The following is a 21742-nucleotide window of genomic DNA, read 5'->3' as shown; positions in this document are numbered from 1 at the left end:
ATACTTTCAATATTTCATGTATGACATATGCTTCTTTAAATCATTTCATGTAAAATTTTACTTTAGTTTTTTACCAAACAAAAGGACTACTGCATGAGAAACAAATGCAAAGGTTCCTTTATTTATTCTTCTTATGTTTTTTTAGTATACTTTTTTTTTTAATACCGACTCAGAAAAGCTCTTGCTCTTATTGGCTTTGTGAGTGTGAAGCATATCCGACTTGTGCATGGGAGATATAGATTTGAATTTATTCCAGTTGCTTCACAGTTTGCACATCAATTGCCTGTCACTTAAAAGAATTTTGGGTTCTGCATGTAATAGTTTTGAGTGATTTAAAAAAAAATATTTTAGCTATATAACGTCATTTTACACAAGTTTATATTTTGTATAGGTTCAATATCTGAACAGAACAACAGAAATTATTAAAAGGATAATTCTAATAGATGCACAAAGCAGAGACATACTTAAACAGGCAAAATAGAACTGATGTTTCAGAAGTAGCACATCAGAAAGTCAATAGGAAGTAAGAGAAGAAATTTTGATGTGACTTTATTTTTACTTTACGGATTCCTTCTTTGTGTTTTCTGTTCTTCATTGTTTGCAGGTTTGGTTGCTATGTGCTTTCTGTCTTTCATTTCATGTTACTTTTCGGTTTGGAGCAATCATCAGTATATGGCTCACTCCTATTTTTTTCTTCCCTTTTTAAAATCTTCTTTTGCCTCCTTCATCCTAACTCATGCAAACAATTGTACTTGCTTTTTGTAATATTACAACGTTTACTGACCAATTTTCTCCTCTGGTCTCTCTGTTTTTCAATCATTTTTGTTGATTTTTATGTTTAATTTTAATTTAACAATTTAAGAAACAGTTGAACGGAGTGCAGGAGCAACAAGATCTCTACCTACTACTTACTCATACAAGCCATTCTTTTCAACACGACCATATCAGTCATGGACAACAGCTCCAATTACAGTGCCTGGGCAAACCAAATCAGGCTTCACTTCCTTATCAAGCTCTTCCTCTAACACTCCTACAGCTTCCCCATTAAAATCAATATGGTCTGTTTCTTCTGCTTCTCCAATCAAATCCACATTAGGAGCTTCTACCACATCTTCAGTTAAATCTGTTAGTGATGTAGCATCTCCAATTAGATCATTTCGGACAATCTCTTCACCAATAAAAACTGTGGTATCACAGCCTCCATATAATATGCAGGTTACGTCAGGCTCTTTCGTCAGAGCTCCCGCAGTCACGGAAGCTGCTGGCCTAAAAGGGCTGGCATCCACCACCACATTCCCCTCTCGGACATCTCCAGTGACTACAGCAGGGTCTCTCTTGGAGAGATCATCCATAACCATGACGCCTCCAGCATCCCCCAAATCCAACATTAACATGTACTCTTCAAGTTTGCCACTTAAATCGGTCATCACATCAGCATCTTCACTTTTATCGTCCCCTCTAAAGTCAGTGGTGTCACCTGCTAAGTCAGCAGTTGATGCTGTTTCATCCTCTAAAGTCATGATGGCCTCGTCTCTCTCGTCTCCAGCAAAACATGTAGCTGGGCACACAGATGCACCATTGCTTAATGGGTCTGTGTCACCTCTGAAATACCCATCTTCTGCCAACCTAATAAATGGATCCAAAGCTGCAGCTGTTTTTCAAGACAAGATTGCTGCAGCCACACATTCTGCAAGTTGTGCTGCTAGCGCAGTTGCTGACACGGCCGAGAGAGTGTTTTCAACGGCTACAACAATGTCATTTTCTCCACTCAGGTCATTTGTATCTTCAGCACCATCAGCTTTCCAGTCAATGAGAACTCCTCCTGCAGGTGCTTTGTACACAGCCCTTGGATCAATATCTGCAACTACCTCATCAGTAACTTCATCAACAATAACAGTGCCAGTATATTCTGTAGTCAATGTTTTGTCTGAACCAGCATTAAAGAAGCTCCCAGAATCGTCTTCACTTACAAAATCTGCTGCTGCGTTACTGTCACCTGTTAAAACATTGACTACAGAGGCACGCACGCAGCCTCCCTTTAATCGAACTTCATCTCCAGTAAAATCCTCCTTGTTTTTAGCACCCTCTGCTCTCAAATTGTCCACACCATCTTCTTTATCCTCCAGTCAGGAGATACTGAAAGATGTTGCTGAAATGAAAGAGGATCTAATAAGGATGACTGCAATATTGCAGACAGATGTCGCAGAGGACAAACCGTTCCAACCCGAGATACCAAAAGAGGGTAGAATTGATGATGAAGAGCCCTTTAAAATTGTTGAGAAAGTAAAAGAGGACTTAGTAAAAGTTAGTGAGATTCTGAAAAAAGATGTGTGTTTAGAAAGCAAAGGGTCGGCTAAAGTTTCCAAAAGTGATCAAGGACACCTGTCTGAGGATGACTGGGTAGAGTTCAGTACAGAGGAGATTGATGAAGCGAGACAGCAAGCTTTGACAAGCCCTCCTATATCTGTTCCAGAGAAGGTCCAAATTAAAACTAAAACCATGTCGGAAAAGGATTATAGCTTGTCAAAAGTTATTGATTACTTAGCAAATGATATCGGTAGCGGTTCAATAACAAACATAAAGTACAAGTTTGAAGAGGGGAAAAAAGAAGGTGAAGAGAGACAAAAACGCATTTTAAAACCAGCTATTGCTTTGCAGGAACATAAACTTAAAATGCCTCCAGCCTCCATGAGGCCTTCAACATCAGAAAAGGAGTTATGTAAAATTGCAGATTCCTTTTTTGGAACAGATACTATTTTAGAGTCTCCAGATGACTTTTCTCAACACGATCAAGATAAAAGTCCCTTATCTGACAGCGGCTTCGAAACGAGGAGTGAAAAGACACCTTCTGCCCCACAAAGTGCCGAAAGCACAGGGCCAAAGCCACTTTTCCATGATGTACCCATCCCTCCCGTCATTACAGAAACAAGAACTGAAGTGGTTCACGTTATCCGCAGCTACGAACCATCGTCTGAAGAAATTCCGGAGCAGAAAGCAGAGGAGCTACCGGCCTCAAAATCTACCCCGGCCTTTATGGAGCTGGAGCAAAAACCTTCTGGGTCTATTAAAGAGAAGGTTAAAGCTTTTCAAATGAAAGCTAGCAGCAGTGAAGATGATGACCATAAGTGTGTCCTTAGTAAAGGTGTCCGAGTAAAAGAAGAAACTCATATCACTACGACAACAAGGATGGTTTATCATAAACCTCCATGCACTGAAAGCAGCTCTGAAAGAATTGAGGAAACAATGTCTGTGCATGACATAATGAAAGCCTTTCAGTCTGGACGTGACCCTTCCAAAGAACTGGCAGGTCTGTTTGAACATAAATCATCAGTAACATCCGATGTTACCAAATCTGCTGAAACTTCACCACAACATGCAGAGAAGGACAGCAAAATGAAACCCAAACTGGAGCGAATAATAGAGGTCCATATTGAAAAAGGTAATCAGGCTGAACCTACTGAAGTCATTATTAGAGAAACAAAAAAGCATCCAGAAAAAGAAATGTATGTATATCAGAAAGACTTACCTCGGGGAGATAATAACTTAAAAGAGTTGGAAAAACATGATGCTTTTCCTTGTTCAGACGAACAAGGTCAGCAAGAAGAAGAGGAGCTCACGGCTGAAGAATCACTTCCTTCTTATCTGGAATCCTCTAGAGTTAACACTCCCGTGTCCCAGGAAGAAGACAGTCGCCCTAGTTCTGCTCAACTCATGTCTGATGACTCTTACAAAACACTGAAGCTTTTGAGTCAGCACTCAATAGAATACCATGATGATGAGTTGTCAGAACTAAGAGGGGAGTCTTACAGGTTTGCTGAGAAAATGCTTCTTTCAGAAAAGCTAGATGTGTCTCATTCTGATACTGAGGAGTCAGTTACTGACCATGCTCTACCCCTTAGTGCAGAGTTACAGGGGTCTGATAAACGATGCAGAGAAAAAGTAGCTACTGCCCCCAAAAAAGAAATTCTCTCCAAAATCTATAAAGATGTGTCTGAAAATGGTGTAGGTAAAATGTCTAAAGATGATCATTATGATAAACTGACAGTGTTACACTACACTGGAGATGTTAGTAGTCCAAAACATGCAATGTGGATGCGCTTTACTGAGGACAGATTAGACAGAGGTAGAGAGAAGTTGATGTATGAAGACAGGGTGGACAGGACTGTTAAAGAGGCAGAAGAAAAACTGACTGAAGTATCACAGTTTTTTCGGGACAAAACAGAGAAGTTGAATGATGAGCTACAGTCTCCAGAGAAAAAGCAGCATAAAAAAAATGGCAAAGAAATACATTCTAGCCAGAGCTCTGCCAGCAGCAGCCCTGAGAAAGTTCTGCTCTCTGAATTGCCATCAACTGGTGACGAATGGAGTAAGGTGAAGCAGTATGCGCATGATGGGAAGTGCTTTCCCAAGGTGGAAGAAAGAAGAGCGTCCAGTTTGCCCAGCAGTCCTGAGAAAAGGATATTTGTGCAGCCTGCAGAGGACTCTAAACAAACTATGGAACACAAAGGAACTGCTCAGCAGACTGGAGTACCTGAGGTTTCTCAAACTGGATTTCAGCTGAAGCAATCAAAGCTCAGTTCCATTAGGCTTAAATTTGAACAAAGCATAAGTCCAAGGAGCAAGGATGTAACTCAAGAAGATAAAAAGCTGGATGGTCAGTCCAAAATTCCAGTAAAGAAATTACAAGAAAGTAAGTTACCAGTGTATCAGTTTTATTCCAGAGAGAAACACGCAAAGCAAGTAGAGGTCATTGAAGGGAGCACAGCTTCACAGAAAGAGGTGAAAAAACAGGAAGATTTTGTTCCAGGTAAAGGGAAAGCTGTCGAAGACACACGTGCTTCAGACACACAAAAACAAAGAACTGAGTTGAGTAAAGGCGTGTCAGAATACTTTTCAGAACCGCAGGCAAAAGACTTGGTGTATGGCTCAGACTCAACAACAAAGGGACACTGGGACAAAAAAATCTATAGGACGTGGGAAAGTCCTGGAACTTCTAATCATAAAACACAGAAGGAAAAACTTTCACACGTGCTGGTTCCAGATACAGTACAAGAAAACCACGTTGATCACGCTGAAGCAAAAGCTGACCAAAAAAGTGAATTTATCACTGTGAAAGAGCACAAGCTGGCACCAAATGGAATTCACTCAGAAGAAGTGAAGGAACTGACTGTAAAATCTCCCTCAAAAAGAGTTCTGTACAGAGAATTTGTTGTCAGGGAGGGAGAACGTAATGGTGAAGTGGCTGATAAAATATCCAGAAGGAAGGAAGAAATTGCCGTGTCCCATATTCCAGTGAGAATTGTTGAGGAGAAGAGAAGCACGCTTGATGGCATCTATGAACTTTCAGCTAAAGTATCCAAATCAGCTGTGACTAAGGAGAAAGTTGAGAGGCAGATTGATTATGTGGAAGATGAAAAAATAAAGCACTCAGAAATCAGAAAAGTTACCAAGCAGCAGAGCTCAATAGCTCTAAGTCCTCCTGTAGAGGAAATGGAGTTATCCCCTAGCAAATCACCAGATTCTTTAGAATGTAGCCCAGGAAAGGAGTTTCCTTCAAATGAGTTAGTTGACCCTGGTGCCAGTGATTACTTGGATAAAGTTGCACCACTAGTAAGCACTGAGGGAGTAAAAGAAATTAAGACCTTACCTGTTTATGTCAGTTTTGTTCAGGTAGGAAAGCAATATGAGAAAGAGGTGCAACAAGGACACGTCAAAAAAATTGTCAGTCAGGAGAGTAAGACAGTACAAGAGACAAGGGGGACATTTTACACAGCTAGACAGCAAAAACAACCTCCTTCTCCACAAGGTAGTCCAGAAGATGACACATTAGAACAAGTGTCCTTTATAGACAGCTCTGGTAAAAGCCCTTTAACACCAGAAACACCAAGTTCAGAGGAAGTGAGTTACGAGTTTACGTCTAAAACACCTGACTCACTAATAGCTTATATCCCGGGAAAGCCCAGTCCTATACCTGAGGTATCTGAGGAATCAGAGGAGGAAGCAGAGGCTAAGTCAACATCTGTAAAACAGGCAGAGGTTGAGGAACCGCAGATTGACAAAGCATTATCTAACCATATAAATAAGGACTCGAACAAAAGACCCAAAGGTAACAGAGTTGCCTACATCGAATTCCCTCCTCCTCCACCATTGGATGCAGATCAAGGTGAGCCAGAAAAGAAGCCTCATTATTCCACTGAGAGTGAAATGGAGATGACGGAAGTGAACTTGCAAGATGAACACGACAAATGCCAACTGGCTGAACCCGTCATAAGAGTACAGCCACCATCTCCTGTGCCACCGGGAGCAGATGTCAGTGACTCCAGTGATGATGAATCTCTCTATCAACCTGTTCCCCTTAAAAAGTACACATTCAAACTGAAAGAACTGGAAGACGACCAGAAAGAAACCCCAAAACCGAGAGCCCCCGAAAAGATTGAGAAACAGAAAGAGTTAGGACATCCCACTTCTGGGAAACCTAATGAATTTGACATTGGGCTTGATTCACCCCAGAATGATGTAGTACAAAACGGGAGTAACAATGACCAGTCTGTCACAGAGTGTTCCATAGCAACCACTGCAGAATTCTCCCATGATACCGATGCGACAGAGATTGACTCTCTTGACGGTTATGATTTGCAAGATGAAGATGATGGTTTAACTGAGAGTGATTCTAAACTTGCAGGTCCGGCAGTTGAAACCAAAAAGGATGTATGGACTACAGAAGGCATTCTAAAGCAGACTGATCGCTGCTTTAGCCAGAGTAAGCTTGAAGTCATTGAAGAAGAAGGCAAGGTAGGCCCTGAAGAAGACAAGGCACCTTCGAAAGGTCCAGCTTCTGAAAAAGCCGGAGATAAGAGCGAACAGAAGTCAGGGGCACAGTTTTTCACTTTGGAAGGCAGACACCCTGACAGGACTGTATTTCCCGATTCGTATTTCAGTTACAAAGTAGATGAAGAGTTTGCAACACCTTTCAAAACGGTGGCCACCAAGAGTCTAGATTTTGATCCGTGGTCCAGTAACCGAGGTGACGATGAAGTGTTTGAGACTAAGTCAAGGGATGATGAGGCTAAGCCATTTGGTCTGGCAGTGGAAGACAGATCTCAAGCAACAACACCTGACACCACTCCAGCCAGAACTCCAACAGACGAAAGTACGCCAACTAGCGAGCCCAACCCCTTCCCATTTCATGAAGGGAAGATGTTTGAGATGACTCGCAGTGGCGCAATTGACATGAGCAAGAGGGATTTTGTTGAAGAAAGACTCCAATTTTTTCAGATTGGTGAGCATACTTCTGAAGGGAAGTCAGGGGACAAGGGGGAAGGGGATAAAAGTACAGTCGCTGCCATCACACAGCCACAGGCAGGGGACAACATTGTAGAAACAAACCTAGAGAGACCGGTAGAAACAACAGCAGTTGAACATAAGCCCATCATCCAGGCCAGTGGAGATTGCATGGAACAAACACTTGGTAGTAACTCACTGGAGAAAGCATCGGCAGCGCTAAACGCTTCTAAAGTTGATCCCAAATTGCGCACACCAATTAAAATGGGAATTTCTGCTTCCACCATGACTCTGAAGAAAGATGGCCCTGGCGAAGTGACAGATAAGATAGAAGCTGTGATGCCAAGTGGTCAGGGATTAGAAACTGAAACTGTAGCGGTGATTGCGAGTTCAGCTTCTAGCCAGACGAGCTGTAGGCAAACAGAAAACATTGATTTTCCAAAAGATAATTTTAATAACAACAACAATTTGGATTCATCTGCTGTTCCTACAGATGATATTACCCGTAATGTAGTGCTAAAAGAACATTTGGAACCGAAATGTTCCCTCCAGAAAGCTAATCAAGCGAAAAGCACTTCAGAAAAAGGTACAGGGACAACACAAGGACACAGAGTAAGAGATAAGCAAAAACCACACGGAGAGCAGCAAAAGTCAACAGAGTCAGTAGGGGCTAGAGGAAAATCAAAGCTTCCTGTAAAGGCCAGCTCAGTAAAAGAAGCCTTTTCACAAAATAATCTCCAAAGCAATACAGGGAGTAAAGTGAGAGGGGCTAGAAAGCCTGACAAAGCAAAACAAAGTAATTCCTCTCCCTGTCTAGAAGCAAGGTCTAGGATTCCTGTGAAAAATACACATAGGAGTAATCTAGCTAGAAGAACTCCAGCCCTGCCAAAACAAGAGCAGGTAGAGAAGGAAAAAACAAAACAGCTTCCTTCTAAATTACCAGTAAAGGTAAGATCTACCTCCGTCACCATGACAACAGTTAAAGTAAGGAAAAATCAGCTTAGGGAGGTATGTAAACATTCTATTGAATATTTTAAGGGAATTAGTGGTGAGACGTTAAAGCTTGTGGATCGTCTATCTGATGAAGAGAAAAAGATGCAGTCAGAGGTCTCTGATGATGAAGAAGACAGTACATCAAGGAACACATCCTTATCAGAAGCTACTCAAGTTTACCAGCCTTCCATTACATCGAAGTCTGCTAGAGACATGAGAACAGAGGCAGCATCTATAAAATCAAAGATTGAAAAGGCCGACAGTGAGAGGAGGAGGAGTAAGAGGACTGGTGAGAATGAAGGCAGTCAGGTTTCTGGAGCTCTCATGGCTCACCTCGTGGAGATCAAGCCTAGTTTGTAAAACTTTCAACTTGTTGATCCTAGTGCATGAACTGTTGTGATTGCCTGTGGAGTGACTTAACTGTAGTTTTCATTCTGTCATTGTCATCTGTATGTGCTGTCTTATACTCTTCTTTCTTCCTTCAAACAAATCCTGTACTGTAGAAAGCTAGTGAAGCATGCCAAAGACATTCGTGTAACTCAAAAATTGATGTAACTCAGAAACTGAAAGTTTTCATTTGTGACAGCAAATTTGTTCTGTCAAAAGTAGAGAAAATAGATGATAATCTGGTCTCGGTGGTTTTCACCAGTAATTGGACAACTTGTGTACAGTCTAACAGCTAGATTGTCAGCATGTTTGAATTCATTACACGACATCATGTAGTTTGACATTTGGCTTTACACAGGTGAAAATCTAAAAAGCTGTGAAAAAAAAAATGGCTTTGTAGGTGATTAGGACACACGACCATTCTAGTGAACGATATAAGCACCGGCAACTTAGTTGAATTAAAGCTATTATAAACTATTGTCCAGTATTGTGGTTTTCTGAGCAAAACCTTTTTAATCAAGAAATTGTAAATCACAGGTCCACAGAGTCCATGCGAACGGACAGATATAAGGATGGCAATTGTAGCTGATCACCTAGGACTTAGCTGGACAGGTAAGTTTTTCTGCTTTAATATTGCAATTAGCTTTTGATACTGCATTTTCAGGTAGTCTTTTACTAAAAGCTGCAGCAAGGCCACATTGGGCTCTCCTAATTTCAAAGTGAGCCCAGCCTTCCAAAACATGCAACACACTGCTGGGCAAAGATGCTTAATAGGAAATTATCTTATGGTCTTTTAATAAATCAGGGAAACTCATAAGGAAAATAGCTAAAACGACTCTCAAGACGTTCACCCAGAGTCGAGAGGATCTATCTGCTTTGGCTCAGGGCTGCCTTTGTGTCTGGACTGCGGTTTCCCCACAGCTCTGGAGGTTACAGGGAGCCCAGCAGTGCCCCATGTGTGGGATGGTCTCACAGTCTACCTGCTGTACCTCCCCACGTTGATGGTCAGAGCTGGCTCTCCATAGGCTGCAGCAGCTTGCTGTCCCTGGGTGTTGCTGACAACAGCACCAGTGCTGAGCTGCACAGTGAGCTCACAAAGGAGTAACAGTCGTGAGAAAAAAAGCCACATTTTATAAATTAGTAGTGATGAGGTAGTCTCTTCAGGTTTTTTTCACCAGGTTTAAGTGGCTTACTGAGTATAAATACAAAAATAGCTTACAGAGAGGATTGAAATTCAAAATTATGTCTGTCTGAGGAAATTAAAGTCTGAGTATATAACACCATATTCATCATTATCTGTAACGTTTGTGCCAGGTGGTTTCGTTGACAACTGTGTAATGGAAGAAAAACATTTTTAAGCCTGACAGGATGATCGAGGGGTTTGTGTTTTGTAGGGTGGTGTTTTCTTTTCTTGCATGCTTATTTTGTTTGTTTTTATAGAACTGGCAAGAGAACTGAATTTTTCGGTGGATGAAATAAATCAAATCCGAGTAGAAAACCCAAATTCTCTTATTGCTCAAAGCTTCATGTTATTAAAAAAATGGGTAACCAGAGATGGGAAAAATGCTACAAGTAAGTTCAAGTAGTTATTTTTTGTTGTAGGCCGTTTCATGTATTGCCTGATCTAAGTAGGTTAAACTGAAGAAAATGTTTTGAAAGTCTTTTGCAAACCACAGATGCAAAAAAAGAAAGAAATTAGCTCCATTTTTACCAGGAGTCAGAAATGTGTCATATTTATTCAGTATATATGCAGAAGGAAATAATCAGTTCTCCACATCCATAATTGTTGGGACAAGTAATGAACTTGAATTCCACAAAAGAAAATATTAGGGAAAACTTTCCAGTAGCAAGCAATGTGAAACATGGAAATAGGCTGCCTGGAAAAGTCTCTCATGGTATTGCAGGTCATAAGAAAAGACTAAACCTCCTCCTGTGAGGAGTGATGGAGACACTGATTCCATGCTGATTCTGCTGGTTTTATCTGTGGCTTTCACTTGAATTGCTCAAATTGAAAGAGAAGTTTTGGGTTTTTTGCGTTAGGTCAGTGGTGTTTGTTACCATTCTCTAATCTACACACTCCTACAGTTTTTGAGTCTACTTTAATCTCTTTCACCATAAAAGTAATATCCAGTATTACCATGTTCTCGCAACAAGATTACTGTAAATGAGATTTCACGATGTAGTGCATGAATAGCATTACACACATGATTACCTGCATGGCTACCTATTCTGTTGTTCCTCGAAATAGAAGGGTAAAGCGATTTTTACACTCCCGTTACGCTCCAGTAAAAGGATATTTGGTTTCAGTAGTAAGTAAATGCATTCCTTAAGAAATCTCTGACCTTATTCCTTGTGCTTTTTGTGTTGTAATATAATTATACCTGGGAGATGGGGAAGACTCTTGATAGATGTGTATCTTAAGTAGGCAGCAGAATGACTACTTAGACAAATGATGGGGTTTGCTAGAACCAAAGGCATTGGGACAGAAGTATATGCCAGCAATTAATAATTAATGCAATGTGAATGTAACCGAGAAAGACGGTTACACTGTTCTGCAATGCTGAACTTTTTCCTGACCTGTCTTATTTGTTTTTCAGCTGATGCCTTAACTTCTGTATTGACAAAAATTAATCGAATAGATATTGTGACCCTGTTGGAAGGACCAATATTTGATTACGGAAATATTTCGGGCACCAGAAGTTTTGCAGATGAAAATAACGTTTTTCATGATCCCATTGATGGTAATTTAATCTCGTGGTCATATTTAGTTCAGTGACATGTCCAATAATACAATAATGTTGTATAAACTAGACTTTAAGAAAATCCAGTGAGTTCTACAGAAATAATTGGTTTTAATGTGAAGGCTTTTTTCTCTCGTAAAGGACGCTCGTGATACTATATGTAGGTTGCACATTAATATCTCAAAGTATAAGCTCAGAATCCCACAACTGTACGCCTGAGTAAGCTTGTTCCCGTCAGCCTCAATGTTGGTTGGAAAACCTGAACGTTTTTCTCCTGCAATAGTTGTGCTTTGAGACTTGCCTCTCTATATTTTTAATGTACTTGGTATTACACACTTTCTGCATTACCTGGAAATATATCTAATATATTGTTTGACTTCCTATCTAAATACTTAGCAGTAAACATTCTTTGAAGTAAAAGTAAGAGCATGGGGAAAAAAGTGCTTAGTAATTGCGTAAATTTATGTGCAGTTTACTATCAAGCCTCTTTGAGACAAGTGGACATCAATTACTTTATTATTTTCACTTAAACCATTTCTACAATGGGTGTAGAAAACAAAGAAAGTGTTTTATTAGTGTAAAAGAGAGTATCTTTTTCAGTCTCCTAATGAATAAAATTGTGGAATAAGTTTCACGTGGAAGCTGTGAAACCAATTGAGAACAAAATGGTGCAGGTTAGTTTTGACTCAGATTAAAAGGATAAATGAAGTTCTGCTAGAGAAAGAGAAATGCCATAGATATTATTTATCAGTATGTTAAAGTTGCTCTTATGGTTTTGGGGTTTTTTTTCTTCTTTTATATGTTAATTAAGAGCTTACATTCTTTACTTTGGAGGGTTGCTACATTCTTTACTTAGGTTTTTGTCACATCTGTTACAAACAGCTCCTTAAATGAGATTTTTTTTCTTTTGGAAGTAACATTTCCCTTGGCTTTTGTAATTTGTTGAAATGTGTATATTGGTCTTTCTCTGTATTTTACTAGGATTTGTTTTCTGCAGAGCATATAAGCTCAGCATATCCCCATTATTGAGCAGCATTGCTAGTCATTGAATCATTGCATTACAGAAAAAATTTTCTGTTGACATTTTAAGAAAGTTGCTCTTGAAATGTTGCTTGCGCCTTTTAGTAGTAGCACCAATGTTCCTACCAAAAAAATACGCTTCTCTGCAGTTGCTTTCTGTCTCTCCTCTTCTCTGAACCTTCCTCAAGCTTCCTTTCCTCACCAAGACCAGACCAGCTTTGCCTTTCTCTCAGCTGATTCAGGAAACAAAAACCCGACCCCTGTTAATGCACCTCCCTTTGCAGGCGGCACAATGTCAAGTTAACCCCACAGCATGCATTTTTTTCCTTCCATAGGTTACCCAAGCTATTATTTGCTGGAATGTGAACTTCAGATTCTGTTATCGTTTTTATACATAGATTCAGTTTATTCTTTTTGTATGGTTTTCCCACGTTTTCATCAGTTTTTCTTTTCTTTTCTCTCTTTATTTGATCAGTGTATCTGATTGTACCCATGTCACCAAGATCACCTCACTCTCCAAGATCACCACCATCTCCTTACTCAGCACAGTCCTCTCAACTGTATAACTTTACTGTACCTGAAGTATTCATATAGCTCTCCCTTGTTGTGTTTGTGTTATCTTAGACCTTTGTTAACTTCCTTTTTTTTTTAGTTTTTTTATCCTTCTGTGTATTTAAAACTGTAATTCTTTAGTATCCTCATTAGAATCCATTTCTGTTCCTCATTCTTTAACTGTTCCCTTCTTGTGGCTCTGTGGTTAAATTGGAGATATATATTAGTAATACTGTATTACTGGTATTGTGTATTTTAATATGAAAGTATATTAAAAATGTGGACCTGTTTTAGAAATAATATCTACTGACAAAAAAGTGGCTGTCCTGTTTACTTCTGTCTCAAAAAAATCTCTTTATTAAACTTCTAAATTTAAAAAAATATATTCAAATCCTGGAAAATAAGGATCTTGTGGTTGCACAAGATTGTATTGGATATAAAGGCACAGCCACTCTTGTCCACATTTGATTTATTGCATGCTCATAAGGCAATCCGCTATAGCTTGAAAATATTAAAGCAACTGCAAAAACAATTGCTGAAATCTTTACAGACTATTTACAGAATAGTCAAAAGTACTGGCTTTGCTGTACTGCTCACTGGCAGTACTCATTTTTTGTTCTATCTGTTTAAGACAAAGTAATCTATCAGAACTGCATTTGTTCTTATGCACCTGCACCTCCTCATACGTTTCATACTTTATGTAGCTCATGAACCATTTGACATTTGCTTATTTCTTGCTCCATGCTTCATCCCAGTCAGTCCAAATGTGCTGTCTTCCTTAGGTTATCCCACCATTCAAGTGGAACTGGAAACTCCCTCTGGGTTGCGCTTTGTGCCACCCACCCCTTTCCATCAGGATGATTTCTTTAGCGACACCTCTAGCCTAGAGTCACCCCTTAGAACTCCCAGTAGACTGAGTGACGTGTTAGTGACCTCCCAGGCACACGTAGATGGTACAGCAGCAGCACCACCAGTGGTGACTGAAGAAGACACTTCATTGGACGACAGCAAACTCGATTTCTCAGTGCCTAGCGAAGGAACACCTAAAGATATTTCCGTAGGCGAGAGCCAGTTGGAGGAAGTGGACCTTAAGGATTTTCCACGGTATCTTGGTAGTTATGGCGGGATATCCAAAGATGCTAAACAGAGGCAGAGTGAAGAGACTAGTAAAACAGGAGTAAGGACTGAACAGCCTGAGAGAGAAAAGTCTGGTACTGATGAGGAGATGACGGAAGAAAAGTTTAAGTCTCTGTTTGAGGACATTCATCTGGAAGAAGGAGCTGAGTTTGAGGAGATGACGGAAGAAAGAGTATGGTCGATTCTTAAAGGTGTTCAACAAGCAGAACACGAAATGTCTTCAATTACAGGTTGGCAGCCTGATTCGTCAAGTGTCACCGAGACACCGACGTCAGGACGCAGAATAGGTGGTAGCCTGCTAGATCGCTTGGATGATAGGTGAGCACCTTTGTATCAACCAGAGTGTGTGTGTGTGTGTGTGTATGTGTGTGTGTGAGCAAGCCTTCCCATGCAGCTTTCACCTCCAGGAGCAGTGCTGAGATTACTGTTCTACTATTTACAAGAAAAAGTAAAGCTTGACTTGACTTGATTTGCCTTCAGACATATTTGGCTTAAAAAATGGATATTTATCAGGTTTCATTCTTAACACATAGGTATTTCAGAAGTAGTTTATATTCTGTTTAGTGGATAATATTACTTCTCGTGTTCTTTATCATGTCTATTTCTATTTTTCATGTGACACAGATGTAACTATACGAGGACTATAAAACACACACTACCTGAAACTTGGAAGCAGGATACTACATCACTCTTACATCTCGAGTACCTTCTTAGCAGTTGTCCTTTTCACTGCATTTCCTTGCCTTCCCTCAGACAGTTGTTACTTTTTCTATACGCCAATGTTTAGGTTGTCACTGTTTTTATAACATTTGCTTCAAGCATGTTATGTCATGCTGATTTACCAGGCTTTTAAAAAGATGAGTTACAAGGCATAAGAAGGTAAGAATGGTGATACCAAATCCATCTAGTCCCATATGTTGTCTCCCAGCTGCGGCTGTAGAGGATTCTTAGGGAAGGAAAGTAGACATATGTGCTCTTTTCCTCCAGTACTCTCCCAAGCTCCACTTCCTTTCAGCACAATGACCTGCTGAGATGGATGCTTTCTGCATATTTATCCTCAATGCATTTCTCTTGGACGAGCTTTTCCAGCCTCCCCTTGGACCTACTTAAGCTTTCAACATTCACAATATGTGTTGCTGTGTTTGGCCTTACTGGTACCCACTAGGTGAAGAGCTCCTGGCCGCCTTTGTTTTGCACGTGGCTCACATGACTACTAATTGAAGGAGCCCGGTCTGTGTGAGCTGTAGATTAGCAGACGATTATTATCTTCAGAGTGATCACTTGTCTGCCAGCAGTTCACATCCTTTGCAGCTTTGACTGAGGATATTTTAAGGTTCCAGGTAGCATTAGATACCCTCTTATCAAATTGAGTGGGAATTTGGCCACTGATTTCAGACAACTGGTTTCTTTCAGGCCTGTAAAGCACTTGATCAACTGATGCAATTTCTGTTGTTAAGAAAGTATTGTTATTCTGCATTTTTTTATTGGGTTAAATTAGTAAAACAGGAGTAAAAGGACGTCCTTAAGAAGATAATGTATCCATTTCTAACTAGGTGAACTCAATTTGCTATTTTTATAAGATATCTTTTATTTTGCCAGCAAATAGCTACAATATTTTCTTATATACAGTGGCAGGGTTTATCTGAAAGCAAGCAAGAATGCAATGGAGAAGAAAGCTGTGCCTCAGAAGTGCAGGTTAAACCTGTCTGCAGGTAATCTGAGGTAAAATTTTGGTCAGCTTTCTATCTTGCAGTAACCTTCCTTGGTTTTGGCTTTGTCTGTTATTGAAACTCTGCACCGTCTAAGGATTTCTTCTCAGATACCAGTATTTTTTTTAAAAGGCATAACTTATCTGGAGTATAGCTATTATACTTTGGGGGAAAAATAACATAAGCTTTTGGAACATTATTGGTAATTGTACAGCAACAGACACTTTCATCCCCTCCTTGGTTAGAGAGCAGGTTTAAAGAATTAGTGCCTCAGGGTTTTATCTCATGATTATACAAGGGAAATGGTAGATTTCGTGGTTTTTTCTGTCTCTTTTTCCTTCTCCCCCACCTCCAAGTGGGATTAACGTGAAATATTTAGCCCCGTTTCCAGCATTCACCATATTCTTGTTGCTTTGGAAAAGGCACCGCGATGCAGAAGACAAGGATATTAAATAGGCTGTTGTCTGCAAGCTGAATTTAAACTTTTACTTTGTCTGAAATATACGTGGAAGGAATGAAGGCTCAGTAAGAGGCTCAGTGCTTTGTCCTTCTCTGTGTGTGATTTAAGCACTGAATGACTTCTTCTCTTTTTCTTGCAGTTCGGACCAAGGTAGGGATTCTGTTACCTCATATGTCAAAGGAGAAATAGCGAAGCCAGAAACAAATGGAAGCCTATCCGAATCCACAGCAGAGACAAAAACTAAATCCTACATCCAGGATTCTTTAAATGACGTGGGAAAACAGAGTGACAAAGAAGCCCTGAAAACAAAGCCCCAAAATTCAGCTGGTACTGATGAGCAAACGTTATCATCAACAGCATATCAGAAATCTTTGGAAGAGACTAGCAAGCCAACAACAGAAGGCAACAAAACATCTGTGCCTGTCAGTGTGAAGAAGATGAGCTGGAGTACTTCTGAGGATGGCAAGCCAAGAACAAGCATCCAAGAGGAGGAGGGAGCAGTAATGTCTGAACAGAAGGTACAGTATGTCCTGTAATAATTAACTGTGTGAGGAGTCCCTGTTGCTTGACATATTGCTTGACATAATTTTTTTTAAGACTTGTAATGTTGTTTGTGACAGGGTTTGGTTGTTGGGGGAAGGGTTTCATCCTTCTTTACGCCTTTTCTATTTATTGCTAAATCATGGAAAACGGAAGTTAGTGGAAATTTATATTCTGTGTGAATGGAATGAGGTGGAGTCGGGGCAGGCAGAGGAGCCAAGCAGGGCTGCATCATCCTCTGCCTGACTGGCACTGAGCCCTGGAAGAGGTTAGAGCAGCTTCTGGGACCGCTGGCCTTTTCCTTGCCCTGACATACCACCTGTGCAAACAGTGCCAAACAGCTCAGCTGTCCTCCATCTGTTTCCAGTAAGGTAATGCAGCTGGTTTCTGCTCTTTTTGTGACATTGAGGTGAGCAAAGAGATACAGGGACCCTTCAGCCTTCATCCTGCTCCTTGTCCCCAGCACCTCCTGCATTTTTTTTAATTGGTTAATTTGCAGAAAAATTGGGTAATATTTAATCTTCTCTTTATGTTTTTATGTTTCATGGCCTCATTAATCCCAAGTCTAAAGTGCATCTAGCCAAGAGGAGTCAAAACATTTCCGAATGTGTAAAACACTTTTCCAGGTGGTGGTTTTTTCTTCTTAAAATACTGTGGAGGGGCTCCTTTTTCGTTCGTACCTTTCCCACCTTGCACATCCTCAACTGCAGAACCTCAGTTAGCAGTTGTTTTCCGATTATGAGGACTTTAAACTTTCTCAGTTGCTTATATTAATTTCCCAGAAGCTTAAAGTTGAGTCGAGGAATGTCTTATAACCCCATAGCTGCCTGCACTTAGCACCACAGCAGTGGGAGGGTTGCCACGGAACAGGCCACAGGGCTGGCAGGGAACCAGGCTGAAAAACAGAGCTGCAGAGTTTCTTCTCCATTCCTCTCTCTGCTGATATTGTCTTTCCCTGGGCATAACGCAGGAGGAGGTTATAACTTCTGGAAACAAGGTATTTCAGTAGAATTGCTTCTACATGATACAGCTTTTTTATTATTATTGTAGCACAATAAAAATGTTGGCTGTGGTGGGCTGCAATAAATCATTCAGGTTTAAATTAGTTCATTTTAAACTATTCTTTGGATTATACAACCAAGAGTTCTTTTATTAGATGGTAACATAATCAGTCTCAGCAGTTATGCGGCATATGATTGTTATTATCTTGTTATTAGTTCGTGACACAGTTGAAGCAGCAAAGATCTTTCCTAATGTTCACTAATTATTGGAATACTTAAAAAATGTAAGAGGCTTCTGCAAAGGCAGTTGAAGGCAGATGGCAGAGTTCCTTTAGTATTGGTAGGTTTTGGGGCAGACCTTAGGCTCAGTTTAAATGCAGGGGTAAACGTAGATGCGCATTGTAACATGCTGAGGGTGTGCAACAATGCTGTGCTTCCCCCTCTGGATTCCCATCAGTGAGAAGATGTCAGCCACTTTTATGTGCTCTTTGCTTCTGAATATCCCATCTGGACTGGGAATAAATAAGTGCCTGCTCTTCTTATGTGTGCTTTTTCACTACTTTTTCTGTATTAGTAAAGAGTGATAATCTTACCTTCTAAATAACAAGTCTTTTTACAGACATGATCTTTGGATAAACTGGTATCAGAAAAGAATGCCATTTTTAAATATGAACGTCTCACAAAGCCTGAATGGGTAACAATCTAGGGTTTGTTAGAATGACAAGAATTGCTGCAAGAATTGACAAGAAATATCTTGTCAATATTTCTTCAAGAATATCTTCTAATTTAATTAGAAGTCAATAGTTTGATCTGTAACATAGTGCAATTCATGGTGAGACATTTCATGTGGTGTCTGTCTAAAAACAGAACTTCAACTGCAATCTTTCTGCAAGGCATTCTTCAGCTATACTCCATAAAGAGAAAACTATGAAGAAACAGATTTTTTTACGAGAGAAGGGCTAACAAAGTAAAATTACTTCCCAAAGGAAGAGATTATTGGGGTTTTTTTTTGTGACCCATCAGGAAAGAGCTAAGAAGAAACAGACATCCACTTGCAGGACAAGGGCTGTGTCAGTGTTCTGGCACACAGTTTGCAAAAAGAGATAAAATCAGACGATGGATACTGGGGTGCTGCCTGGTGTCATGGATGAAACAAATAGTCCCATCCGTGTCCATGCAAATGCCCCAAAGTTTACAAAAGCAGTGCAGTGATAGTATAGGCCATATAATTCTCTACAAATGCTCAAGCATCAGATGCCAGTGATCTTTTCAAATGAGAAGACCACAGCACAGTTGCTCTATTATCCCAAAGGGTGATGTCAGCGGCTGACTCCTAGTGTCAGAATTCCATCACAAACAAACCACTCGAAGCTCTTTCTCAAAAATATTGCTTCCTACAATAACTTTGGGACCTCTGGGGAGCTTCTCCTGCTTTTTGTTACTTCTTTGGGATAGGATTAGATTATCATTTCTTTGTATGTATGTTTGGTTAGTGTCAGAGGCCAGCAGGAGATTTCACACACAGATGGATACTGTCATTCCTCCCTAAATGCTTTTTTCTGTATAGTCCTCTTTCTCCTCCACCCACCTTTACCTACTCTTATTTTACACGTAATTTCTGAGAAAAGCTTCTTGTTTTGAATGTCTTGGGCCAGAAATATAGTTAGCAATACACACTGACTTTAAAATCACTTTTGGGCTGTCACTGAGTAATTAAAGGGGAGATTTTCACATTTATTTTGAAAAGGTTGGTTTGCCAAACATCATTGTGAGAAGGGCTTCTGGCCTGAGAAGGTAAGAAGCCCTTCACCAGGCATGTGCCCACAGAGCTGCTCAGCACTAGGACTGAGGAGCTCCATGGGTTTTGGAGAGGAAGACATTGGGGCTGTCAATTCTGGAGTGGATGATAGACCTGCATGTGGCTGCAGTACCTCCTGGCACCAGAATGAGACCAGAATCAGGCTGCTCCCCCTCACCCTGAGCTGAGGTCCACCTGTTCCCTTCTTAAAAAATGCAGAATTGTTATACTTCACACTACAGCTTTGCTACTTAAAAGCGGATAAATACTGAGCAGGAAAGACATTTTTGTGGAGAAGTTCTTCAGAATACTTGTTTGTAGTCTTTGTGGAGGTACTCCACTGAATCTTTCTGTGTGACTGCCTTCTTTCTGAGGCAATTCACCTTGTGAGTCCATACAATTTGTTTGAAACTCTCGATTTTTGAGGATTAAAAAGCAAGGAGCTATGACAAGGGGATTTTGTACACAGATTTTTTTAACAACTACATAAGCTTTGGAAACTCTGCAGGTCAGTTACATTCCAAATATCATTTTCTAAGACTTAAGAGCTGCTGAAATACTCCATACCTGGTACACTTATCAAGCTACAGCATGCCAAGGAACTAAAAGGTCTCCTCCCACCATGTACTTTTAAGAGGAAAACTGCGAATCATATGTACGTAGTAAAGACAGGAAAAACAATGTCCATGATAACCTCTGTTTTCTTCTCCTAGTCCTGATCAGCATGTTCTGTCTTGCAAATGTGCTGCTCAGATATACTAAAACTGCATTTATTAGGAATGTAGTGACAGTGGCAGTGAGATTGAGAGTGGTTCGAGCTCAGAGGAAGAGCAGAGAATTACTACAAGAGTTTATCGGCGGCGTTTTTTTCTGAAGGTATTTTGTGATTTGTATTCCTGAAGCAGCGTTGGCATGGATGTGGGTTTGGACTGCTGTGTCAGAATGTCAGTTTTGGCATACTGGTGTCCCTCTGGTAGGGTGCTTTCCATTGCCAGTAGGTATTTATAACCTAGTGCTAGGTGGGCTTTCCTTGCTTAACCCAGAGGTTTATGGTTGTCTTCTGCTGAAAAAACAACTGTGCTGCATGGCATGTGGTGTTCTCCGCTGCCACTGTTCTGCATGGCATCCTAAAGACTAGATGCAGTGTGTTGGTATGATGTAGGGCAAAATGAATTGTGGGGAGATATGAGTGACTTTGGGCTTTCTGGGGTTTTTTTCCCATTTTCTTTAAAACATTCTAAGTTTAAAGAATTTCAGGAATCTACATGAGTGACATATAGGAGAGTATGAGCCACCTCCTCTGGTTGAAACTCGTGCTCCTAAGTACTTAATGTGTTCTGGAAGACCTCAAAACGGAAAGTGGTCCTGATTTGAAACCTTAACAAAGTAGTAAGAATCTTTGCTTTGCCTTTGGTAGGCTTTATTTAGAATAGTATTAGTGTGTTTATTTACAGCACAATGTTCTTTATATGCTGATAACAATGGCATAGATATATAAATAACTGCATTTGCCCTCATATTTTTTCTTGTGTGGTTATATAGTATGGTGTTATTTGCCAGCAGCATTTAGCATGAGAAAATAATTCTGCATCAGAAACTATTATGTTAATCCTTTAGTAACTTGCAGGACGTATTAGATTCTTATTAGAAAATCATGTAGTCAAGCCATCAAAAGGCCAATCAGCCACCATAGTGCTCTTACAGCACTAGCTGAGTGTGCCTAAGATATAATTGTTAGTTTTGACACTCTGATTGCACATACCTGTACTGCTGTTATTTGCCTGCTTTGTGGAAAAGAGTGTGCACACAGGCCCAGTACCTTTTGTATGGTGTGGGTGGCAGACAGGCTGCTCTGCACAGCTCCTGCTCTGTCCAAGAAAAGGTAGGGTGACATTTCTGACTATCTTTACCCTGAATTTTTTCAGTACACCAGTCATGCTTCCATTCAGGACAAGGCAGGGATTGCAAAATTGAGCTCAGTAGAAGTGAATATTTTGCCCGATGCCTCATCTTCACAGGTGGAACCTGCTGCCTCCCACGAAAGGCCCTGGGGAGGTCAGGGTATAATCCTTCAGCAGTAATTCCCTCTGCAGATAAGCAGTGACTGGTCAGAAACAGGAATG

At 40.4% G+C, this 21742-nt stretch overlaps 1 protein-coding gene across 1 annotated transcript in view; it reads left to right on the top strand.

Moving 5' to 3' along the window:
• ANK3 (ankyrin 3) overlaps positions 1–21742 on the top strand; it is a 211589-nt gene that overhangs the window by 175851 nt on the left and 13996 nt on the right. Inside the window, exons 37-43 of the mRNA XM_062001483.1 lie at positions 869–8563; positions 9199–9273; positions 10102–10233; positions 11259–11402; positions 14342–14429; positions 16420–16798; positions 20397–20495. Of these exons, the coding sequence (XP_061857467.1) occupies positions 869–8563; positions 9199–9273; positions 10102–10233; positions 11259–11402; positions 14342–14429; positions 16420–16798; positions 20397–20495 (8612 nt within the window). The remainder of the gene's footprint in view (positions 1–868; positions 8564–9198; positions 9274–10101; positions 10234–11258; positions 11403–14341; positions 14430–16419; positions 16799–20396; positions 20496–21742) is intronic.

This window comes from Colius striatus, chromosome 8, assembly GCF_028858725.1.
Source record: "Colius striatus isolate bColStr4 chromosome 8, bColStr4.1.hap1, whole genome shotgun sequence".
Taxonomy (NCBI): Eukaryota; Metazoa; Chordata; class Aves; order Coliiformes; family Coliidae; genus Colius; species Colius striatus.
This window is presented reverse-complemented; position numbering and strand designations above follow the sequence as displayed.